Source organism: Aspergillus sydowii (assembly GCF_001890705.1).
Source record: "Aspergillus sydowii CBS 593.65 unplaced genomic scaffold ASPSYscaffold_6, whole genome shotgun sequence".
Lineage (NCBI taxonomy): Eukaryota > Fungi > Ascomycota > Eurotiomycetes > Eurotiales > Aspergillaceae > Aspergillus > Aspergillus sydowii.
This window is the reverse complement of record NW_024467864.1, coordinates 1,091,626-1,115,230: the sequence shown is the minus strand read 5'-3', so window position 1 is coordinate 1,115,230 and position 23,605 is coordinate 1,091,626. Positions and strand designations below refer to the sequence as shown.

General features: G+C 52.0%; 8 protein-coding genes across 8 annotated transcripts; 5 read left to right on the top strand and 3 right to left on the bottom strand.

The window, feature by feature from the left end:
* Positions 1–2,057: 2,057 nt before the first annotated feature.
* Positions 2,058–3,134, top strand: sho1 (osmosensor SHO1; the record flags this gene model as incomplete). Its single annotated transcript, XM_040844956.1, has 4 exons — positions 2,058–2,126; positions 2,178–2,333; positions 2,401–2,565; positions 2,616–3,134. The coding sequence occupies 4 exons, from the start codon at positions 2,058–2,060 to the stop codon at positions 3,132–3,134; spliced, it is 909 nt and encodes a 302-aa protein (XP_040702010.1).
* A 1,175-nt stretch (positions 3,135–4,309) lies between these two features.
* ASPSYDRAFT_153491 (response regulator) lies at positions 4,310–7,042 on the top strand (the record flags this gene model as incomplete). The annotated part of the gene is made up of 3 exons (XM_040842286.1): positions 4,310–5,927; positions 5,995–6,635; positions 6,695–7,042. The coding sequence occupies 3 exons, from the start codon at positions 4,310–4,312 to the stop codon at positions 7,040–7,042; spliced, it is 2,607 nt and encodes an 868-aa protein (XP_040702009.1).
* Positions 7,043–7,467: 425 nt separating this feature from the next.
* Positions 7,468–16,214, bottom strand: ASPSYDRAFT_153219 (uncharacterized protein; the record flags this gene model as incomplete). The annotated part of the gene is made up of 6 exons (XM_040842257.1): positions 7,468–7,858; positions 7,934–7,961; positions 8,052–8,363; positions 14,149–14,476; positions 14,537–14,970; positions 15,020–16,214. 6 exons carry the CDS (start codon positions 16,212–16,214, stop codon positions 7,468–7,470), a joined length of 2,688 nt encoding a protein of 895 aa, XP_040702008.1.
* On the bottom strand, positions 16,200–16,978 carry ASPSYDRAFT_46226 (ubiquitin-associated-like domain-containing protein). Its single transcript, XM_040847176.1, has 4 exons — positions 16,752–16,978; positions 16,627–16,695; positions 16,536–16,569; positions 16,200–16,469 (listed from the first exon to the last, which is right to left on the bottom strand). The coding sequence occupies exons 1-4, from the start codon at positions 16,836–16,838 to the stop codon at positions 16,294–16,296; spliced, it is 366 nt and encodes a 121-aa protein (XP_040702007.1). The 5' UTR covers positions 16,839–16,978; the 3' UTR covers positions 16,200–16,293.
* Positions 16,979–17,864: 886 nt separating this feature from the next.
* Positions 17,865–20,409, top strand: ASPSYDRAFT_90386 (serine/threonine-protein kinase; the record flags this gene model as incomplete). The annotated part of the gene is made up of 4 exons (XM_040852328.1): positions 17,865–18,271; positions 18,346–19,169; positions 19,229–19,819; positions 19,871–20,409. The coding sequence occupies 4 exons, from the start codon at positions 17,865–17,867 to the stop codon at positions 20,407–20,409; spliced, it is 2,361 nt and encodes a 786-aa protein (XP_040702006.1).
* Positions 20,410–20,865: 456 nt separating this feature from the next.
* ASPSYDRAFT_152835 (bZIP transcription factor) lies at positions 20,866–21,684 on the top strand (the record flags this gene model as incomplete). Its single annotated transcript, XM_040842238.1, has 1 exon — positions 20,866–21,684. One exon carries the CDS (start codon positions 20,866–20,868, stop codon positions 21,682–21,684), a length of 819 nt encoding a protein of 272 aa, XP_040702005.1.
* A 119-nt stretch (positions 21,685–21,803) lies between these two features.
* ASPSYDRAFT_58710 (uncharacterized protein) lies at positions 21,804–22,234 on the top strand (the record flags this gene model as incomplete). The annotated part of the gene is made up of 2 exons (XM_040849581.1): positions 21,804–21,841; positions 21,889–22,234. 2 exons carry the CDS (start codon positions 21,804–21,806, stop codon positions 22,232–22,234), a joined length of 384 nt encoding a protein of 127 aa, XP_040702004.1.
* Positions 22,235–22,279: 45 nt separating this feature from the next.
* Positions 22,280–23,461, bottom strand: ASPSYDRAFT_90384 (uncharacterized protein; the record flags this gene model as incomplete). The annotated part of the gene is made up of 1 exon (XM_040852327.1): positions 22,280–23,461. The coding sequence occupies one exon, from the start codon at positions 23,459–23,461 to the stop codon at positions 22,280–22,282; it is 1,182 nt and encodes a 393-aa protein (XP_040702003.1).
* Between the last annotated feature and the right edge of the window lie 144 nt (positions 23,462–23,605).

Sequence of the window (23,605 nt, the reverse complement as noted above, 5' to 3'; positions counted from 1 at the left end):
ACATCAACGGTTGGCCGCCGCTTCAACGGCGATCGAAGCGAGCGTGAGTGGCTTGCCCGGGCCTTGCAGAGGATCGCCTGCAGGCGTTGAAGATACATACTCTACAAGTTTAGAAAGAAAATCATGTTAGGTGGGAGCTAAATATAGTGACGACTGACGACTCATAACTACAGTCCGAGTGACACTCGTTCGCAATGGCCGTTGCGAACAATAATCAAACTCAAACACTCAAGAAGCAAATCCGGACGGTATTTGGCGCTAGGTTCCCATCGGCGAACTACGTGGTTCGAAAGTAATGGCTCGACAGTTAGACTAGCTGAGTGAGGATTGAAGAAATTGTGCAAAAAGTGTCCACTCAGTCGCTGAAGCGCCGGCTTTTGTTTTTGGGGTCAGGGGGCGAGTGTATCATGAAGCGCAGGCGATGCTCACTGTTCTTTGTTTTGATTTGGCCCCTGGTTCGTTCCGAGTCGGATTTCGCCTGCGGGCGTGAGCTGCAGGTTTGCCCTTACAGTTAGAGAAGGCAGTCACGCAGGATGGCCCATTGTTACGCCCGAGGGCGAGACTGGATGATCAACGCGTAATGGTGCGCCGTGAGGGCTCTGTATTCTGTAATCGCGAATGGGACTGCAGGGCTGGACTGGACCGAACTTGGCAGGACGGTGTGAACACTGAACAGTGAGATTGCCTGGAGCGACTGGAATGATCAATTTCTCCGAATTCTTCGAGCCACTTTGATTTGACTGTTGAAGAGACGATGGCCAGACCAGGAGATCGTTGCTTCTTTTCCTCACTGTTTGAGCCACACGTCAGCCCCAGTGGTGGGTGGATGCCTGGCCTGGACCGGGCAGAGCGAGAGATTGCGCGTAGAGAGGCGGGCGGAGAAGAAAAGGGCCCAAATTAAGAGGATTAAGAGGAGCCAACAGGCCCACCCGGACCAACAGACCAACTGGTGAACAGCCCAGGAACAGGCGCAGGCACGAACAAGCAGACCGTGGGATGGGAAATGAAATGAAACAGCCCGTTATTGTTGCTAATTAGCAGACGCAGTTGCACTGGACGCTTTCCTTCTGGCTTCTGCTCTCTTCGTTGATTCTTGTGTTCTTGCTTTGACTTTTTATCCTTCCCTTCCCCAAGTCTCTCCTTTTCCTCCCGGCGGATTAATTATCGCGCTTTTGTTTTTCGACCCTCGTCTAGTCTCGACTGCCTCGTCCCTCGTTCTTCCTTCTCTCCTTTCCCATTCACTCGCTCCCATCGCTCCGTCGACCTTCGCTCGTTATTCCCCTCTCTTTCGCCTTTTCCACTTCCTTCCTTTCTTTCCCGACGTTTCACCCGTCTTCGTCTATCCAGCCTGGCGCTGCTCTTTTCTTCTTTGTTCTCCCGACTCTGTAAGGGGTGTAAAACTGTCTCTAAACGACCTCCAGCCTCTTGACGATCTCGTTCTTGTCTGACCTGATCGATCTGTCTCGAACGAGGTCGATCCGTGTTTCAAATCAACAGCCTTTTTATTATCATCTTGCTTGCAGTTCTTCATCGACACCCCGTCATCCTTATCGTCTTCAACCCCCTCGACTATCAAAAGCGTCTGCCTTCCGCACTGCCATTTCAGGTATGGTGATTAGTGAATCGTCTTTTGTTTAAAATTCACGTCATCTTTTGTTTGGTGACCTCGGCTGGCTTTCCGGTGGTCGCTCTATTGTCGCCGTTTTCGTCCTAGCACACCAACACTCGCTACGTATTGTTTACTGAATGCGATTGCTCGGTCTAACTGATCCCTGGTCATAGTCACTCGACTCGTCATTCTATCGCGCCCATCATACTCGATTCAGGAAAAAGAAGTAGTTTGGAAGAAACTCATCGGGCACCGAACGTCCTCGTGTCATCCAATTGCGACATCTTTTAAAATCAGCCAGCAAACGGACCCATAGTGATTACGCGCACCGAGTCTGACATCAACCGGCTTATATATACCTGAGAGCGTCAGCTTCAATTTACGCTGCTGTATACATTCGACTTGTGTCGCCCAAATATCGATATCTGCATACGGAACGACATAAAAAATGCCAGGGGTACGGATGAGTAATTTGCTGGGCGACCCGTTCGCTCTTGCGACCAGCTCTATTGCAACGGTATGTCTTGTCGGCGCATATCTGTCGGTTCGCGGCTAATTATGGTGTTAGCTCGGATGGGTGATTGCCTTTGTTGCCTCTATCGCCGCTGCTGTACAGGCAAACTACCCCAGCTTTCAATGGTGGGCCGTTGCTTACACACTGTGCTGCAATGTCGGTGTGATCGTGGTATTTATCACCGACAGCGGCCTCACGTATGGAGTAGCAGTAAGTTTACCGGTTCTATATCCTTTTTTTCCCCCTTCATTTTTCAACTAGTGCTAACAAAGTCCAGATCGTGGGGTACCTTGCTGCCGATCTTGTTATGAATTCGATCTCCGCAAACTCGATGTTCAATGGAAGCACCCAGACCAGCTCTACTGGTTCGTCAAGTCAAACTAAGAATATCCCCGCATTCCAAGCCGCAGGTGCTGGTTTCATCCTTCTGTGCATGGTTAACGTGAGTTACATTCTACAAATCTCAACCTGGATATGCTCTAACCTTGATAGATTGTGTGGATTTTCTACTTTGGAGCGACTCCCCAGGCGAAGCACCGCGGATTTATCGACTCATTCGCGCTCAACAAGGAGCACCACGGCTCGTACGGAGCTAACCGACCAATGTCATCCGCCTTTGGTGCTCGACCCGAGACCACTGCGAGCCGTCCAACCCCTCAGATGTACACATCCGCACAGCTCAACGGCTTCGAGACCTCGTCACCCGTCTCAGGGTACCACGGCGGCGCTCCTGGCGAGACGCGAAGCCCCTCGCAGGCCCGATTCACCAATCTGGCCCCGCCTAACGCCAGCAACCCTGACACCGTTGGAGAGATTCCTGCGCCAACGGAATACCCATACAAGGCCAAGGCCATCTACAAGTATGATGCCAACCCAGAAGACGCCAACGAGATTGGCTTCGACAAGGGCGAAGAGCTGGAGGTTTCAGATGTCAGCGGCCGATGGTGGCAGGCCAGGAAAGCCAACGGGGATACGGGTATTGCTCCATCCAACTATCTGATTCTGCTATGATCGTTGGGGCAACCCCGTTTCCTTGTTGTTTTCTTCTCTTTTCTGGTTTGGTTTATTCTGTCATGGGTCCTCGCTGGTTGGCGAGAAAATGTCTTTGATACCCTTCGAATTGTATCACACGGCGCGAGTTCGGATTGCAAAGTCATGTTACGTCTTGATGGTCTTGGGTTCTTTTATTATTATTTTTTTCGTGATTTTGGGTGAAATGTAAAATTTTTGGACATGGTCTCGTTTTTATTCTTTCATTATTTCTACCTTTACTAGCCTGTTGGACATTTCAGGGTGGATGATGGATGACTATCGCACCTAGGTCTTATAGGATGATTTATTTCCTCTTTGTTCGTTGAAACTTATGAGATTGAATTAGACGACGGTTTCATTCTTAGCAACTCCTGAGCGGCCGGACCAAGGCTTTGAGAGTCTAGACCTCGCACTACGTAGAATAAGCACGGTCCCAGTCTGTGCCTCCGAACTAGATGCCCAATATGCACAATCAGAAGTGTTCAGAACACGATAAGATCCTGAGTGGTAGTTTTACTGTGTCGAGTGGCATGTACTATGTTTAGGTATTGTGTATAATCGTCGGCAGTCCTCCCGCGCCGGCTGTCTGGACGGAGATTACTTGCAGCAACTAGCCAAGGTCACGGGCCAGAAGAAATCACTGGATGGCTCAGGAGAGGGGGTAACCGAGGGCGGGCGGGTGTTGAAACTTGAAAATGAGAATAAGGGTAATATTGCGGCCGTAAAGCAGTGAAATCCAGCAAGTGCTAGCACGGGCTGGTGGTATGCAGAGTCTGAGCTGATGGATGGTCTCGGTTGGTCTCAGCTCGGTTTCTGTTCCATCTTCACAAAGGCAATCACTGGGGCTAACAGCTGTAGCACTGCAATTAAACCGTCTAGCTTGTTTAGTCCCCCTCTTCTTCGTTATCCGTACTGTTTTCTTTTCTCTTTGCTCTCAAGCATCCTCGCTTCTCGCACCCTCTCAGTCTCGCTTCCTCCAGCTGCATTGACCGCGCTGCGCTGCCAGCATGACCGCTGACCGCGTCTTGTGGATTCCATGCGTCTTCAAGGACGTGATGGCCGGATTTTTCTGCTGCTGCATTTTTCTCTGTTGAGCGCTGTTTCTTTTGTGTTTCTTTCGTTTCTTTTTCTTTTATACATCGTCGAACGTCAACATGTCGGAGCGTCGGTGGTCCACCAGACTGAAAGCGAAGCTGCTGCGGCGATCGTCGACTTCAAGCAAGAAGGACATCGTAACCACCATCACCACGGCCAGCACTTCTGCCTCCACGCACGACTTCCATCCCCAGCCTTATCCACACCCCGTCCAGCGGATCGGCCCCCGGAGTGTGAAAGAGGCGGCGGAGGAAGAGCTGCCGGCCGACCCAAACTTTGCCTGTACCGCAACCACAACCACCTCCCAAACCACCACGCCGCCTCTCTCCACACCCTCCAACGTCCTCCCTCTTTCCTCCCACCCCCCTCCGCCTCTCTCCTCCGCCAGTCGCCCGTCCATCTCCTCCTTCACCGAGTCCCAGTATACGCCGGACGAGCTCGCCAGTGCTGCTGGTTCCCCAGGCGGTCAATACTTCTTCGTCCCCGAGTACCACCGACCCCCGTCTCGCTCGTCTGCTCAGCGCCCTGACGAACAATCTGCCACCCAGAGCGTGAGCCCTACCAAGACGATAGCAAGGGGACTACTGCCACAACCGACCGAGCAGCATCAGCTTTTACCCGCCCGGCGGCGATTCGAGTTAGCCCACGACCGTGAGCGTGCCCGATCCGGGACAAGCCGTCAGAGTTTCCCGGCCGAACTGTTCAACTTTCCTATTCCGCCATTACGACGGGACACTGATCTCTCGTCCGTAACCTCGCCGTCTCCTACGACAAAGGCCGACCGTGCGAGCGTCCCGGTTAACTTTGCCCCGCGAGAGCGTCACGCGTCTGCCCCAGCGGAATCACAACCGACTGCGCCGCTGCATGCTGTTGCCGAGAAGTCTGCAATACACACCTATCAATCCTTCCCCATCCCCCCGTCAGCCCTCTCTACACGCCCGAGTTTAATCAGCCGCCGCCAGTCACTGCTGCCTGCGTCTCACCAGCACCTGGTGAGCTCGTTGCTGAACACCGGCTCGTTTTCAGAGCCCGACGGATTTGGAAATAGACAAAACATCCCTCCTACGGGCACGGGGATGGGAGTGCGAAAGATCTGGGTTCGGCGGCCGGGTGGCTCGGCTACGCTACTTCCCACGTCAGAGGATGCACTGGTCGATGAGTTGAGAGACCAAGTGGTGCTGAAATACGCCAACTCGCTGGGGAAGACATTTGATGCACCCGATATTATCATCCGTATCGCCACCCGTGAAGGGTCGTCGACCAGGCTCCCGACTCCCGACCGCATACTCAGCCCCGAGGAACCGCTCTGGTCAGTGGTTGACTCGTTCTACCCTGGGGGTCAAACAGTGGCGGAAGCACTTGTCATCGAGATCCCGCAGCGTCGGACCCCTAAGCCTTCGCCTCGCCATAATGTATACTTCACCCACTCTGAACCGGGTGAGCATGGGGACTATTTCCCGCTTATGCCGACCAATGTAAATGTGCCCACACCTCCGACGCACCAGTCAACATCGGCGAATTCGACGAGCAGCCACCCGGGTCCATCGATCTCCATCCTTACTACTGGCCATGCTCCTCCGTTACCGTCTCCAAGCGGACGCCCTCGTGCCCGCCGACCCCCTATTGGCCGGCAAAGCACACATTCACCGACAATCCTAGGGAGTGCCACTTCGAAAGGTGTGTTAGCCTACTTTGGTTATTTTATTCTATTTTATTTTTTGTTTTTGACATACTGACTCCATAGATACTGGAAATGCACCAAGTGCAGCGCCAGCTCCCACGCCGCCCGTACCGACTCCTCCTGTGCCGCCTCCGGAGTCACCGCAGGCCAAAGCACATACTCCCCCGGCACGCGTTGCATCCCCGCGTCCTGGCCCGGGAAAGACGAAAAAGTCCAGCCGGGCGCCGTTATTAAATGGAGCATTTGGCGGTCTTATCGAGGGCACCGTACCACCGATCAATGTTCTTATCGTCGAGGACAATGTTATCAACCAAAAGCTCCTCGAGGCCTTCATGAAGCGCCTCAGCGTGCGATGGAAGTGCGCAGCCAACGGAGCAGAGGCCGTCGCCAAATGGCGGGAAGGAGGCTTCCATCTTGTCCTGATGGACATCCAGTTACCTGTGATGAACGGGCTCGACGCCACAAAGGAGATTCGTCGGCTTGAGCGACTGAACGGGATTGGAGTCTTCCCGAAGAAGTCATCCGGGTCTACGATTGCGGCCCATGCGACGGCAAACTCGCCAACCACTGTAACGGAGGAGGACAAATTACCTGATCTATCTCTCTTCAAGAGTCCCGTCATTATCGTTGCCTTGACGGCGAGCAGTTTACAAAGCGACCGACACGAGGCACTGGCCGCTGGCTGCAATGACTTTTTGACCAAGGTATTTCTATTTTCCCTCCTTCAGCATTACTATAGTTACACCAGAGACTGACCAAACAGCCCGTCCGCTTTGAATGGCTCGAACAGAAAGTAACCGAATGGGGCTGCATGCAAGCTCTCATCGACTTTGAAGGCTGGCGCAAATGGCGCGGCTTCATGGACAAGCAGCCCGACTCCTCAGGCTCGGGATCCAACTCAAACGGCCGATCCAGCCCGCACACCACCAATGCAGCTGCGTCTGCAGCGTCTCCGTCGCCAGCGGCGATGAAATTAGAACGCAGATCGGGATCGCACCATCTGAAGCGCGGCGGCCTCGCTGAGGATTCGCCTGATAGCGGGGATGGATCGGACTCGCCGGGCAGTATGCTTGTGGACGGGCCGAGTCCATTGCACGAGGGGAATATCTAAAGCTGCCAGGCCTGCCTACTAGGTAGCATCTACCAACTGAACACTACACACGGAACATATTTCGTTTTTCTTGTCATTTTGGTTTGCGCATCTCATATCATATCATGTCATGTCGTCTCGTCTCGTTCATTTTTCCGGTTAGATACCCAGCAAGCATAGCCATTTGTATCTGCAGTGGACTTTATCCTTGAATAACTCAGCAAACGAGAGTTGTCAATGGAAACATAGCACTCTATAATAAATATAAATATAATAGCGGAAATGTTCTCAAAGGTGGAAAGTAAATAGAAAGGGTAACGTAGTGGTATCGAACATCGCATCGCACCATAAAATACAAAATACAAAATATAAATCCAACCCCAGCAGCAAAACCAGTAAACAATGGAAAAAAAGTAGCCTCTCCATAATAATCTACTGTATAATTTTTAAATACCCTCCCTCCCAACCGCAACCTCCCCCCTCCTAACCCCCCGCTCCACATTCTCAATCCTTCCCTCCCACTCCCCCCAAACCTCCCCCCCACCCAGCAAACACACCTCATAAACCCTCTGCAACACCTTCGCCGTCCTCACCCTAAGTTCCGCAATCTCGCGCGCCTGCCCGTCCTGCACGCCCGAGAGCTTCTCCATGCGCGGCATCAGCTCAATCAGACCGGCCGAGAACGTCGGGTCCGGCACGGGCGTGTCGTTCAGGGATGTCAGTCGCGAGGCGGTCTCGGGGATTGTGGATGCGTAGGAGAGGACTATGCTTTGGAGGGTTGAGAGGGGGAGGTCGGGGAGTTGGTTTTGGTTTTGGTTTTGATTTGGGGGTGCTGTACTTGATGTTGGTTCGGGGTCTTGTGGGGAGGATGTGTCGGATGGGTCTTGGGATTGTTGTTGCGTTGATGAGGACGGTGAGAAGAGGTCTGGGAATCGATCGTCTGGTTTTTTTATTCATTCATTGTTAGTTCCAGTTCCAATTCCCCATTTTCTAAAAGGCAAGTGAAGTAAAGTAGAGGAGAGAAACATACAAAGTCCCAAAACATCCCTCACGGCGGCTGAGCGGCCACTCAGTCTCTCCAGCTCGCCCTCAAGACGCTGCAGTCTCCTCGAGACAGTTTCGTCATGCGAGGCCGGTTTGGCCGGGGGCGTGGGCGTGCCAGTCCATGCTGTGTCGCCGGTGAGGAGGTATGTGAGGCGGTGGAGGCGGGCTTCCAGGAGGTGCAGGGTTGAGGCGGCGGTTAGTTCGATCTGGGAGGGTGATTGCGATTGAGTTGATGCAGTCATTTTGGGAGAGATAGTTGTGTGGTTTCGTTTCTGGGTTGCTGTTGTTGTTGTTGTTGCTGCTGTAGTGGTTTGGTTTGGTGGTTTGGGGTCGGAGTTGGTGTTGTGTTTGTTGTGTTTGCTTGCAGTATAAGGAGTCTGGAGTATCAACCATGCAACTTTGAGTTAAGAGCAGAGTTTATTTTTAATTTATCTTATTTTCGGTTTACAAGTATTTTAACTTAAACATATATATATTTATAAAAGTAGGAATACCAAACTCTGTTACGTGGGCTCCAACTAAGCAGACTGTGCAAGGTGTAACCGCATTATATATAAAATGAAACCAAATTTAAAGCACATTTTCTGGTGTATTTAAATAGTTAAACAGTTCATTATCACTGGTCTAACATGCTTGTTCCAAATGCCTGTTCTACAGAAACTCTCCCGGACTAGGATAACGCGACAACTTGTTGGAACCATAAACTCCGCAAGACCTGCGCATCGTTCAGAACCTAAAGATATCATGGAATCAAGGTGTGGATTCACTTCAAGCATTAACCACTAACCAGTGAGATGCTCAAGTCATCAAGTGCCTGTTGGAACAAGCATCCGCCTCCTGTTGGCGCGTGCTCAGCGCCTCATTCTTGGCAAGCGGGCTTTCTATATAGGGCTAATAATACCTTAACCTATCTGTTGATCAATACAAGAGAGATACTGCTATCCTTTACAGACCAAAAGTTTACAGTTCCTGTTACGCAGAGAGACTTATGAAGTAATATAGCCAGCTAACCTTTTCCATTTGCAACAATCACTATCGAAAGATCGACAAAAAGTACACCATAGCAAACTCGCCGGTTCAGATCCAACCAGCCAGCCGGCTGATAATGTTGAATACTCCTCCAGCTGACTTGCAAGGTCATTCCCAACTAGATGCCATACGCACACCAGTAGAAGTATATGCATACATGAACTGGTGGCCACCAACCCGCGGCCGAACACTCCATTCCAGCCCGTCCCGCGTTATCAGCAGCGCAGCTCAACTCAGCTCATGCACTGCATAAGGTGATGCTTGGGATGAAGGAATCTAGCACTGAGCACCGCCGTCGTTGCCGCCGTGGCAGGTGCCGCTGCCGCAGTCCTGGATCTCGGTCCATGTGCCGCCCTGGCACTCGACCTGTGTGGAGAACCATATTAGCACGAGCATACTAAACCAGAATTAAGAGGGAGAACGTACAACGCCAGTGCGGTCACAGCCGCAGAAGTGCCTGTCGCCGTTGGAAGCCTGGCAAGCGCTGTTGGTGCGGCGCTGGTCACCGCCATATCCGGCACCGCAGGTGTCGCGGGCCTCGAGGACAGAGCTGGCCGAGACGGCGGCGGCGAGGAGGGTAGCGAAGAAGATGGAGAGCTTCATTTTGGTTGTAGAAGTGGTTGTTTTTGTTGTTGTTGTTGTTGGTTGAGTGAAGTAGATGGATTGATTGATGAGGATGAAGATTGAGAATTGGACTGGATTGTTGGACGTATTTATACCTTTTCGACTTGGGGGCCAAGTTGTTCAAGTCTGTCTTTTTGTTCACAGCCTACCTCGTCTCGCCGTGATCATCACGGAGTTGAGTCTCCTCCTTGGTGCCGTGGTCTCGACTTGACGTAGAGTATCCGCATCCAAGCCCTACAAAGCCAATGACAACCTGAAGGATGGCCCCAGCAGGCAGGCATGTTACTGCGGTCAGACCACCTTGGGAGACAATTCGTTCCCAGTAGCTGTTATTGGAAGCTGATGTCCAGGGCTGAGCAGAGGAACCGCCCACAGGGTGAAGATGATCATTTGCTCCTGCGAATAGGAGCGCAGTCCGGGGTTGGTACCGTCGAACTCCATACTCAGAGTAGCAGAACAGCTGCATCTGGATACTCTATACAGCGGAGTAAGTTCCAATACGCGAATTGAATCAGTGGCTAACTTGTTTCTGTTGTTCAGGCGTCCAGCCTTCGCTGGTGTCCATTGATATTGGCTGTACAGCTAAATTAATCTGGCCCGGCTTAGTCCTCTTCAGGTATGTAAGTTGCGTGGCTAGACAAGACCATGCGCAGAAAGCATGCTGCAGATTCTGGCCCAGCGGTCCGAGTCTGCTGTGTCTGCTGTATCTGCTGTGCCTTGCTACGTGCAAGATTCCCACGGCAGCACCTCTACATCCTTCAAGACTTGCCTACAGCCATTGCAACAGCCATGGCATAGCAGGTACGGCAATACATACCTTGAATGAGAAGAAAAGCCCGAGGTAGAGAGACAGGCCGTCTCACGCAAAGTCCATGGCCCATCATGACGCAGCGTGCCGAATCCACCCAGAGCCATCCATATCATACCATATCCACCTTGAAAGTCCCCCAGCCATAGCCACAATCTAACCGACGTCGAATTTCATTTCTATCCTGCAGCGCCAACGTCAGTATACTACCAGGCTACGTAGGATACATACTCCGTACAGGGAATCACCTGTATCCACATCTAAACACAGGTCTAGTGCTGACATGCACAGCTACGTTCCACTCACGGCCGCGGGCGGTATTGCACCAAGCCCGACCGGTGATCAACCCCGTCCAATACACATTGACACTGTACACTGTACGCTGTACTTACGGTAGTGCTGAGGTACTGCGTACAGAGCGGAGGAAGATGGATCTCTTATCGCCTAACGCCTAATTGACAATGATCGACATCAGCTGTCTGCGTGGCGGGCCGAGGGCGCTATTCTGGCATAGCCGCATAAGCTATGAGAACGACGGATTCATTGATTGGGAGGAACGCTCATGGGGCGCTGCAGACACTGGGGGTGGCTGTTGCATCCTTGCTGGGGTGACATTTGAGTGAGTAAGTGAGTGAGTGGGCGCGTGCTTCCATTCCGAATCCGCCGAATCCGTTGGATGTCGATTTCCGAGTTAGGGCTATTCAGGCTTGTCCGGTGTATACTCGCTAGCCAACCCAGGACAAACATAACCCCTCAAAAAGCAAAAATAAAAACCAAAAAAAGGACAAAGCAACGCAGAAAGGGGCCAAAAAGGGAGCTCTATTTGGAATACCTCTCTCTCCCGGTTTCTGCAGGATTACTGGTCAGTCCAATCGCCCAATACCTGCCGCGTTCCGAGTTTCCGACAGACAGGAGAGATAATCTGAGCCTGAGCTGCGACGGGGTTCTCAAATCCTTGCCCGTACCCCTGATTGTCCCGAGCCTGGAATCCTTTGGGATCTAAGCCTGGCGGTCAGAATCACCGGATATAGATAGTGTGACGAGGATACCTACAGGCTTCAAAGTTTAAAACATGCGGGATTGCGGCATTTCTGCAGTACAGTGGAGCAGGACGAATAAGGCTAGTATCTCGGTTCTTCTCACGTTGGAATTGAAGAAAGCCAGTCAGGCACAGAGTTTGTCGAGCCTGCAAAAGTACTAGGGGTGAGGCTGTACGGGAGTGGCCACGATCGTGGGCCGATCAGCGCCCTACTTTTTGTACTCTGGTCCCAAGGGGTCCACTCTGGGTCGCTTAACATCGGAATTAACTTGTTCTGACGATTGGGGATCTGACGATTGGGGAGCGGAGCATAGCTGCTTTCTGGGACAGGAGTATGGTGATGGCTGCTTTAGTATGATGACATTAGGCACACCAGCATATTGCCACTGTAGAGCATATTCTACATATCTCAGCGGCGGGCGATGTTCAGATAAAACACGCTTTGTGCAACATTATTTGAGCCGCCTGACTGGTTCGAAGGACTGTGGATACTCGAATGGGTCTGGATTGTGACACGACTGACGACGCAAAGAGGCTGCATAGCTCAAGCCCTAATCTCCCAGGTTCCCCAGAAAGTGGATCAAACAGTCAACAGTCAACAGTCAACAGTCAACAGTCAGACAGTCAGACAGTCAGACAACCTCGGATGCGGCGTTTTCGGAACTCCTTGATGACCAGGGTAAGACGCAGCCAGAATTATGCTGAATATCTTCGAGGAGTGCATGGAGGATGAGGATCCGCCATCCCCAACGGAATCGCCTGGTGCGAATACCGGCTCAGCACCGGGCTTGTAGTTCTCGTCCTGTCCACGCAGTCACCGTTCGTAGTCAGTTTCCGGTCTGGATGACGAAGCCATCCGCACTCCTTTGTGAAGATCTGCCCAGTATGAGTGCTAGCTCGTGCAGGGATGAGAGAAAAGAAAAGCTCACTGTGAGACTCGAGTCGAGACTTTCAACAGGGAGGGGAGGTTTGTTGGATTCCGGTTCTGGGGCTGGACCGTGACATGAGTCTGGAGAGAGATCTGACTGAGTGATCGACGATGGCTTGTGAAGCGACGAGAGACTTGATTGCTCAATAACAAGTCAGGATGTTGGAGGCTGAGAACGCAGCATCTCGATTACTCGGATGAGTTAGACAGGACTGCCTGAAACAATCAGGAGAGACAGACAGAGACAGACAGCGGGGCTGGGCAGCGATCTTGTCTTCATCAAGAATCCTGGACGCACTCTAGTCTTTGCCTAGTGCTTACTGCCTCCTCGCTTCCCTGGGCCTCGATGAAGTTTCTTTCTTCACGGCGATGAATGATGGCGCAGTCTTTGTTTGGGATGACACAATCACACTTCCAACTATATTTGCTGAATTGCCTTGCTGCTTCTCTTTCGATGTCCTTCAATTAATCCAAAGACATGTAAGTGGGTGACTGCTGAGAACCAGTGGGTCTGCCATGTTCAGCCCGACGATCTCCACCAGCTTAGGCCTCTCATTCTGAAGCTATACCTCTTGCACCGAAGAAGCCGAGAACAGCAAAACTCGTCAACACTCGACAGACAAGATCGAGCTTGATGATTTGATGATTCGATCCACAGGCTCTGACAGGAGGCGAGATCCGCTCACGCTGTTGGGGGCGAAGCACTGCAGCTGCAGAGTACAGAGTATACCCCTGCCAGTGCCACTCGTCAAGAAACAACCAACATCTGCAGTCAACCGTCATTGATTGAGTTGACCCAAGTACTGCCGCAGAAGCGCTGAACACTGAACAGGATTATCCCCTCACCGGAATTCTCGGAAGTCCAGTGTCCGCATGGCATGGGCCCATATGGACGAGTCGACTCGTCACGTTGCAATAGCATCTCTCTCTCTCTCTCTCTCTCTTACGTACCACTGATGCCGAAAGCGTCCGTTGTTTATCTCTGTCAACGTCTTTCCCTCGCCGCTGGACCTTTATCGGCTGTCCTATTGCAGGCTTCGCAGGGCATGCCTGCCTGTGCCCTGGCCTGGCCGGATTGTGCTAGCAGTGTGATTCAAAGATCAGTACGTCACATTTGGTCCCTCTGGCTACTGAATTATTGGATAGACCGTGACTGGGCTTTGATGCTCATTACATATTGTGTTTGACTGGCGTACTGCGTCTTGTCGGTTGGTGCTTTATTCCCTTTTCGTGGCTATACTCCCTACCTATTACTGCATGCAAGCTTGCTAATTTACACACGATAAGGCACCAAAATCGCATCTCGTGGTCTCCTCTCTTTGCTCGAGTTCCTCTCTCTCCCTTTCTATCGTAATCAGCAGTTTATGACGAGCCGTGCTTGGCGCCTCGAACATGTGCAGTCAAGACTCAAGCTTCTATGCAAGGGTTGGATTTTTCACCGCACTGGATACACGGAACGAGAACCGTCTATAATTGAGGGAGTAAACCCTGCTAGCTGGAGTGTAAATAAAAAAAGGCGGTTTGTTTGGTAAGTCCTGCTCGTTGAAATCGCGTAACTTCGTTTCTAGATTTTGTATATACAAAGGTGCATCCCCGGAGCGATCCCATCTAAGACCACTCGACATGTTCCGACTGCGGGGCAGTCTGAGACTTACTTTGAGTCTGAGTCTGACTTTGAGCTTGAGGTTGGCCGAGTAGAGGCTTTCCACCTCTCTCCTGCATTTCCTGGCTCTGCCCTTGTCCCTCTGCCGCCGAGTCGTCATCAAACGAGGCGACTTGGTAGTCGAAGACATTGACTTTGCTGGCGGGTATACCTTCCGTGGGTACCTGTTGGGTCGCTGGTGAAGGGTACGCTGGGCGAGAGCCAATGGTGTGGTCCCATTCACCATCTGCAATGGTTTCGTTTTGTTGCCTCGCGGCTGCGGTATTCTCCCATTCTTGGATTTCCTTAGCAAAGGCTGCATTGTCCGCGTTTACGAAGTTCTGGTGGGTTTTGTTAGCTGACAGAATACACTATTATCCATGGGGTTTATGGAGCCGTACTTGAAGTGCAGCGGGAGCTGGCTCTTCCTTGAAGTTCATTGCATTGCTGTTCGCGTAGACAAGCAGAACGCCCCTGGATTCTTCGCGCGCGGCCCGGAGAACTTCAACCTCCCGCACTTTGCGCGCGGTGTACCCGATGACATCTGCGTCCTTTGGAGCGGAGGTGTGACCGGCTTGTGCTTGTCGAGACTTTCCGTCGTCGACGGAAAAGCTGAGTCGCCACCATTGATATTCGTCGGATTGATTGGACTCGCTGTTGTCCTCGGGGGATGAAGGGTTCCGTCGTAGGACATAAGTAACATGCGGCTCGGTGCAAACACCTCTCAGTGTGTACTTGTGGACTGGCGGTTCGCCGGGCGTAGTTGACGGCTCCGTTAGGTATTTCGATGTACTTCTGAGACTTTCCATAGCTTGTTGTTGTCGATTCTCCAGGTCTGATAGGATTGTTAGCAGCAAATTAATAGGTAAGGAAAAGCGACGTACCCTTTAGCTTATCTTCTATCTTTTGCGAAATCGCCCTTAACTCTCGAGCTAGCTGTTCAACGCTGGCACCTGGTTCGTTCGCCATTGGCTCGGGCTCCGCGGACGATTGCGAAGAGAGGTTAGCCGCAGCATCAGCAGCTTTCTCTAGAATATCCCGTGAAGTTATCCCGCTGGCTGCACCTTGCGGTGTTGAAATACGGTCCATAAGTGTCCGCAGTTTGTAAACCTCCTCGCCGACCTGAAGTCTTTCGCAACGTTTCTCACGCGCAATATCCCTGCAACTGGCAAGATATCGGTCGGGATAGAATACGGCCGGAACTTTCACATCTACCGCTTTCGCTGTTGAATCGACGCTGTCCAGTCGGATAGTCAAGATATCCGCCACGTGTTCCAGCCACACATCGTCGAGACTTTCCCCAGGGCTGTCGGACCACATAGTAGCATCCAGGACATCATACAGTGTCTGACCATGGATGGGCTCTACATATGGTTCCAAGGTGAAGAATTCCTTATCAATCGGCGTGTCAAACTCGTCAATCGGCTCGTCGTCCCCTGCAGTCGGTGAGTCAAGCTCTTTCGGCGGTCGTTTATACGCCGTTGATGAGAAAATTGTCGTCAATGGGTTGCCCCTGTCCGCGCGGACTGCCGATTCCTGCCACGACTCTAAAAATTTGCTGACGCCGCTTTCCGAGTCGTACGTTGCCATGGCTTTCAGGCCAGCTAGCGCATCGGCGCTTCCAAACGCTCGGGTTGTGGAATCTAAAAAGGCGACGAGCCTCTGGCTTTCATGTAAAATATCATCCCACTCGGTATCGCCGTCTTGTGCTTCGTGGATGGTTACTACCTTCGGGAGGTTGATCGGCTGACCATTCCACCACTGCGCATCTTGTCCATAATTTGAAAGCGCCTTGTTCCGTAACAGAAGAGCCTCGCGAGCCAGTGGTATCGAGTGAAGGATCGTTAGAAGCCCGCTCAGATGTAGACTGTCTTGGGTCGGACGAATAAATGGAGGTTCAGCTGGTTGTTTCTTGCGGTCTACTGGATCCGGACTGATGATAATCTCTCGCGCGCTGGAGTTGAAGAGGGTCATCGCCCAGTCGCCCTCGTCGTAGTTGTCTCGCGTCGCACGGCCGAATTTCTGCGTTGTATTCGTGACGCCCGTTTCCTGCTGCCCAAGGTTCTGGTTCAAGGACATCGCTACTGCCTGCTGGAGCTGATGCTCCTCCTGTTCTGCCAAAGACAAGCCATTATTGCCCGGAGCTGCTGTGCTGAGGTCAGCAGATGTTGTCCGACTCTTCTGGGAGTATCCTACGCTTCGTATCTTGTGATGACGGCGGCGGCGGAAGCGGCAGTGTTGAATCTCTCAGATTTGATGTTGATGGGGGCCGCGAAGGAGGGACAAGGTTAGGCGAGACCGGTACGGCATCGGAGTGTTCGATTTGGTATGCTGCTACGAGCGTGCGTGTTAGCAATAGTAAGTTTTTACGAGGAATTTCTTTGTCAAAAGAGAACGTACCCGACGAACTGGTCTCATTGCGATATCCTGATACCTTAACCGCGCATTTTTTGTAAGCCTTGGCCTAACTGGGAATAGAACTCGGAGGTACCTGTGTATGGGGGCCCGTGGGGTCTTCGAAGTAAGCGTTGATGGCTTTATTAGAGTCGAGGTCGTTCGCCTGCAAAAAAGCTTAATGTCAGTCGGGCACAAAAATAGCTGCATGGAAAAAAGTACCTTTAAAAAGCTAATAGCCTGCTCTCTAGATGTATTTGTGAAGCTGGTGAAGTTGATGATAGCTTCCTCTGATGGTTCCGACGTCATTTCGGGCACTCTTCCTTGCCAACGAGTGCGGCAAGTGTACGGCGAGAGCGCGTTCAACAAGGCCCGTCAAGAAAGTGAAAATGAGATTGAAAGGAAGGAGAATGTAAGAGGCCAAGCTGCCCTGGAAGTGAAGCTGGAGCTTTGGAGCGGGATTAGCGGAGAACAACTGCGCATTGAGCTCCCCACCACATGACGCCAAGCCAGCCCCTCTACAAGACAGCCCGCAGTCGTATCTACTCTGAAGGTATCCAAGAGCACAATAAAATCATATCCCGATTCATTATATATCATTATTTGGAAAAATTTACTAGGCGAGATTGTGATGTTGATACTGCTGGATTTCTAGATGCCGATATGGAATGAGGGGCCATTGTGGCCGAAATGTCAAAAATTGTCAGACCATGGGTTCAATATGTATAAAACTACGTTTAAATCTATAATTATAGCACTCATATTTTAAACGATATTTAGGCAAATCAGTCTGTGCTCCTGTGCTCTGTCTTCGGGCCAATGCAGCTACCAGCAAGTTGGCGGCGGCTGGCGGGATAGGTAGTTATATGAGGCAATGCCTCCCGCCCCTCCGTGTCTTTTCCTGCATTTCTCCGTATCCAACTTCGAGTTTTCGATATCCCCATCGGCATATTCTTCCAAACCCCATCCAATTGCTGGGAACTGTGCATCCGCATCGTGCAGAATCTACTCGACCCGCTTGCTTCGTCCAGGTCCGCTACGCTAGTCGACGGACAGCGATCGCTTCCCGCCACCTCAGACGAACATGAACTGAAATTCCCCTCACACCGACAGTCCCTCGGCCGGGTACTTCAATCCCTTAGGAAGCATACTTGCATTCCTGCGAACTGAATTTTACGGAGGCATTGGGGTCTCAGAGATCAACCCGAACGGAACTACGGCTAGGGCGGAGCTGCTGCTGCGGACTCAGTCACGTCACGTTGCCTCCTCCACCTTCACCTCCACTACTGGGAAGAATCCGACGACCTGAGACACTTCAGCCGCCGGTCCATCAGGATGGCTGCCGCGTTTGATGATGAGGACCTCTCGGTCGATCTCCCTTCCTTCGAGCGCGACCGTCCTCGTGAACGCCCCGGCGAGTCCAACAATCCTCCTCCCAATCCCAACCAGTCCGCCATGACCATGCCCCCGCCCTCACGGCCGATCGGAAAAGGTGGTGACGCTTCGAGGCAGTCCCCCGCTACAATGAGAGATATGCAGCGCCTGGATCAGTACCATACAGTGAAGGTTCTAGGCGAGGGGTCCTTTGGAAAAGTCAAGCTGGCTATTCACCAACCCAGTGGTCGCCAGGTTGCCTTGAAAATCATCTCTCGCCGCAAGTTGCTATCTCGGGACATGATCGGTCGAGTTGAGCGTGAGATTCAGTATCTCCAGCTATTACGGCATCCACATATTATTAAACTGTACGTTAAATAACTTCCTCTCTTTGTTCCCGCGCGGCCGCGGGCAAAAGTTGCTGACATCACCTCTTCGATAGGTACACCGTCATTTCGACCAAAGCGGATATTGTTATGGTACTTGAATATGCAGAACGAGAGCTTTTCGATTATCTGGTGAAGCGAGGCCGATGCAATGATGCGGAGGCACGTAAATTCTTCCAGCAGATCATTTGCGCCGTTGAGTACTGCCACCGCCATAAGATTGTTCATCGTGATCTGAAGCCAGAAAACCTCCTCATCGACCGAGACAAGAACGTTAAGATCGCGGATTTTGGTCTGAGCAATATCATGACGGACGGCAACTTCCTCAAAACCAGCTGTGGAAGCCCCAATTATGCGGCTCCAGAGGTCATATCTGGCAAGCTTTACGCTGGCCCAGAGGTCGATGTCTGGAGTTGCGGAGTCATTCTCTACGTGCTGTTGGTGGGACGCCTCCCATTTGATGACGATTACATACCGGCGCTTTTCAAGAAAATCGCCGCGGGAAACTTCCACATGCCCACGTACATATCCTCCGGAGCTGCTCGGTTAATTCGCTCAATGCTGCAGGTGCATCCGGTTCACCGGATCACCATCGAGGCTATTCGCGAGGATCCTTGGTTCATGCAAGATCTTCCTAATTACTTACAGCCACCTCCAGAGGAGTTCGTCGCAACTGACAAAGCAATTGACCCGCGCAAAATCGCTGCGGGTAAGCCCCAGGCGATCCAGAAGAAGATCAGCCAGGTAGCAATCTCCAAGCTTGAGAGAAGCATGGGCTATGGTCGTGAAGATATTGAAGATGCGCTCAAACACCCCGAGCCTAGCGCCATTAAAGATGCGTTCTTTATTATTGTGGAAAATGAGATGATGCAGACAAACTGTGAGAAAAACCGACATGAATTTTTTTTTTTTGGAAACCCAAATGACTAACTTTGATAGCGCCTACGGAGGATACCATGATGAACCCTTCAACTGTGCCCCCGCCCCCGGCTCCGTCAATAAACCGTACTAGATCTGGTCGAACAACGACGCCCCAGGGTGCACAATCTCTCCCAACGCGAACCCGATCAGGCTCCTACCGACAATCTCCCCAACCCGGCCCTGGGGAGTCCGATGATGGAGAGGAACCGCGAGTCAGCCATGTCAGGATCCTGCCTACTAGCTTGCCATATGTCCACGAGCAGATCATGGAACAGCGAGAGCGAGAGCGCCAAAGGGCACGGGAGGATTTAGAGGAGCAACAAGCCCAAGCCGCGTTGGACGAGGAAGACCCTGGGCGAACTGCTCGCTCGCCAGAAGAGCAGGAGGCAACAGCTAGAGCGCTGAAACCTCATTCCCGAAGCATAATTGACCTCGAAAAACTACGGTTCGAGCCACCGGAAAACCGTGGTGCACCACATCAGCCCAAGCGGTCACGAAGATGGCAATTCGGTATCCGGTCCCGCAACCAACCCTATGAAGCGATTCTTTACTTGTACAGAGCGATAGCGGCACAGGGAGGAATATGGGAGGTTCAACCCGCCGAATCAGGTTAGTATTCGTTGCCGCCGCACTCCAGAACAAAGCTGATAATATGGAAAGGAACTTCCACAGCCGATTCTGGATCTCCGGACCGTCCACTGCAAACCAAGTATCCAGATTTGCCATCTAGCCACTACATTCCTAAAGACCTCTGGTTCATTCGTGCGCGACTTTTGAAGCAAAACGTACGAGCACCTGGGTTGTCGTCAAGCATACATAGCAGCCGGAGTGACCTGGAAGAACTTCGACGCCGGTTCAATCTTTCCAGCACCACTGGATCTGTGGAGGATAAGTCAGGTAACCTCGGCGAGGTAACCACTACATCTGGCGCCTCGTCTGCCACACGGGAGTACTCTATATCGCGTATCTCCTACGGGGTCTGGGTATTCATCGACATCCAGCTCTACCAGCTGGAGGAGAACAATTACATGGTCGACTTCAAGTGTGACGGCTATCAAAATGTGGTCCGAGCGGATGGTGATGCCGAATGGCGTCCGATCAGCAAACGATTCCGGAACAAGGATAAGGAAGTGACCAGCCCATATCCATTCTTAGACGTGGCATCAGATCTAGTAGCCCAGCTAGCCGTGGCTAGTTAGATAGGGCTAAATGGGTTAGGTAACTGTTCTTCAAAGGCGTTGGGGAGCACGCGGTTGGGTATGAATTGCATTTTTGGATTTGTTTAGCGAGCATCTCATGAAATCCGAGAAGAGGAAGATATATACGTAATAAAATAGCCGATGTCAGTGTGTCACTGTATATGATGGTCTCCAAGACCAGTGGTATACAGTAGATAGCAGCAGGTATGTAGAATAGTTAGTTAATATAGTGAGTTGATTGCTACTGGCGGAATCCGGGAAATCGTAAGTGCGACCCCGATTAGGAAGGGGAAAGGGGAAATTGCGGGCACCAATCAGGCGTCAGGGGAATCTTCACATGTCGAGCTGATCAACATGGAGTTCGTTAACATCCACTGCTCTTGACGCTTTTCGTCAGCGCCGTCATCAATATCAAGCCAGTTCAACCTGATCCATCTCAACTATCGGACACAAACAATGGCGGACACGGAGTCAAATTCAAGCCGCGCCCCGCGGCTCAGCACCGCAGAGCGGAAACGTCTTACAGACCGCAAAGCCCAACGCCAACGACGAGAGCGCGTGAAGACGTACATTGCGCGCCTGGAAACGACATTAGAGGAGCTGACCGCGGCATCGGGGAACGGCATGGAAGCTACCCTCCTCAAGCAACTAGAACAGCAGCGCTCAAAGACAGAGCGGCTCACGAATGTAATAAACCACATCCACGAAGTCCTAGAAGAGACGCGCAGTTCGGCATCACCAGCACCGGAATCACCGCTCTTAACACAGGGCGAATCAAGCATATCTGCTGCCTCTTTACCGTCATCTGTACCGAGGCGTCTGTTAAACCCGCTGGAACCGCTGCAGTTATCAAAGCCTAATAATAACAATAATAATAATAATAGACGGGCACCGTTTACTATCAGCGCAGATCTAGCAACACGGATCTCACTGCACAGCCAGAACCCGAGCAACAGCGGGACGAGGAATTACTTTGAGGTTGTTAACGAGACGATTGCGAATGTGTCCAAGGAGCAGAACTCGATTATTTCGTCAACGACGGCAGATGATGATGACCTGGCGATCCGGGCGATTCTGCACGGCTGGGATTCAGTTCGAGATGGTGGCCGGAGTTTAGATCGTGTTTGGGGTCTCCTGCAGGCGCTGGATCAGGGAATCTTTTCTAAGACAGGGCTGGTTGAGCGCGTGGCGGTTTTGCGGTTGATGCGGTCGATGATTAAGGTATTTTTTATCTTTTTTTTTTTTTTTCCACGCATGTTGTCGACTGCAGGCTGACTTGAACAGTGGAATATTTCGCCGAGGGAGCATACAATTCCGTCATTTATGTTTCCAACGTAGGACGTCTCCTTTTTTGTTCGTCTGTGTAAGCTAACAAAAACAGGGTGACACAAAGCATGGTTCCTCATGCACCGATCATCGATTTCTTTGCATGGTAAGCCCGCACATGCACCGGCTTGCCGAAGTATACTAATAGCGCAGGCCCAACTTGAGAGATCATCTCATCGTCTCCGGTATCACAAACATTACGGAAACGACATCGGCTCTGTACGTTTCGCAAATACGACTGAAATGGCCGTACGAGCTGCGGGATATCTGCAAGTACAATGTCTCTGAGGATAAGTACCGGTTCTCGAGCGAATTCGACAACGTCTACTACGATCTGCAGTCGTGGACGATTGGCTCGCCACAGCTACAGGTGCTGATCGAAAGCGGTCCGTCGATGGCTGGGTTCGACCCCAGTGCAGTCACGCAGAACCATGGCGATGATCCCGAAGCCGATGGGAGTTATTGGGATCGCTTGCTGGATAGTTGTGATCAGATGTGATGCACATCTTAATATGATACCCAAATACATTCTGCACCATATGTACTATCTGCCAAAGGCAAACGGACATCCCAAGACAGCTCCACCTCCCTGTCTGGCATACTCCCCCATCTTCTCTGCATCAGCCAGTACCTCCGCCCTCGACTTCTCCCTGAACTCCTTGGGCCCCAGCTCCTCGGGCAAATACCCATCACTCAGGAACTCGGGTCCTGGCAACGGCTTCCCCATCCACAGGCCCAACCCAGCCCATCTCTTTAAAGTATTCAACCACCACGACTCACCCACATACCATGGCTCAAATGCATACAACTCCCTCCTTACCCTTCCAGTCTTCCCATCCACCACCCCACCAGCAGGGACCGCCTTCCACCTAGGTAAAAACAACACCCTAACAACCCAAGCCCTAACATCCAAAACCCCCTCCACAACCTTCACCACCCACACCGGCGGCTCCTGCACCCCCAGCAACGGCCTCACCCGTTCCTCAATCAGCGCCGTAACAACCCACCTCCCAAACCCCCTCAACCAGGAACCCGGCAAAGCCCTCACAAACAACTCCACCGTCGCCTCCGCACAAGGCACATTACTCTCCGCAAAATACATATGGTCCCTCTCAAACTCCGCCGCCCACATCCCCAACTCATCAATCGTACGGGGAACACCAACCATGCCCATCCTCATGGCAATCTCCCTCCAGTACACAAAGAGCGCAACACGCTCAACCTGCAGCAACGGGCGCCACTCAAACCGGTCAATCCACCTCAGCGGCTCCAGCACGAACAACGCCAGCGTGTGTATCATATCGTCGTTCCGGATGCGGTTCCCGTACTGCCTGTGGATCCAGTTCATTTTGGAGAGTGCCTTCAGGCCGCGGTCGCTGTCGATGCTGGATGTTAGGAGCTCGGATATGAAGATTCCTGTGTCTTCGGAGCGTTTCCCTACGGCGCGCGGAGTGGTGAGTCGGCGGGTGGATACTAGGAGGGAGGTACCGGAGGGGATGGCGTAGGATTTTAGTAGGGCGATTTGGGTGGAGAGGGCGTAGGAGAAGGGGAATTCGCGTGTGAAGAGGGGGAGGAGGATTGTGTGTGCGGTTTGGGGGGTCATGGTGTAGGGGTTTGGTGCTAGGTGGGTGTATTTCTTGCGGAGGGCGTGGAGGTGCAGGGTGCGGAGGAGGGAGGCTAGGAAGAGGTAGGCTGTTGCAGCTAGGGCTATGAAGAGAAGTACCATGATAGTCGACTGATGTACCATGAATTGAGATGGATAATGTGTCAGGGTTGATCTAGATAGATGGAAGAGGGTGGGGATGGTCCCAGGTATACCCTTTACATACCCTCTATGTGCCGCGAGTCAGCAGTGGAGAGTCAGTTATGT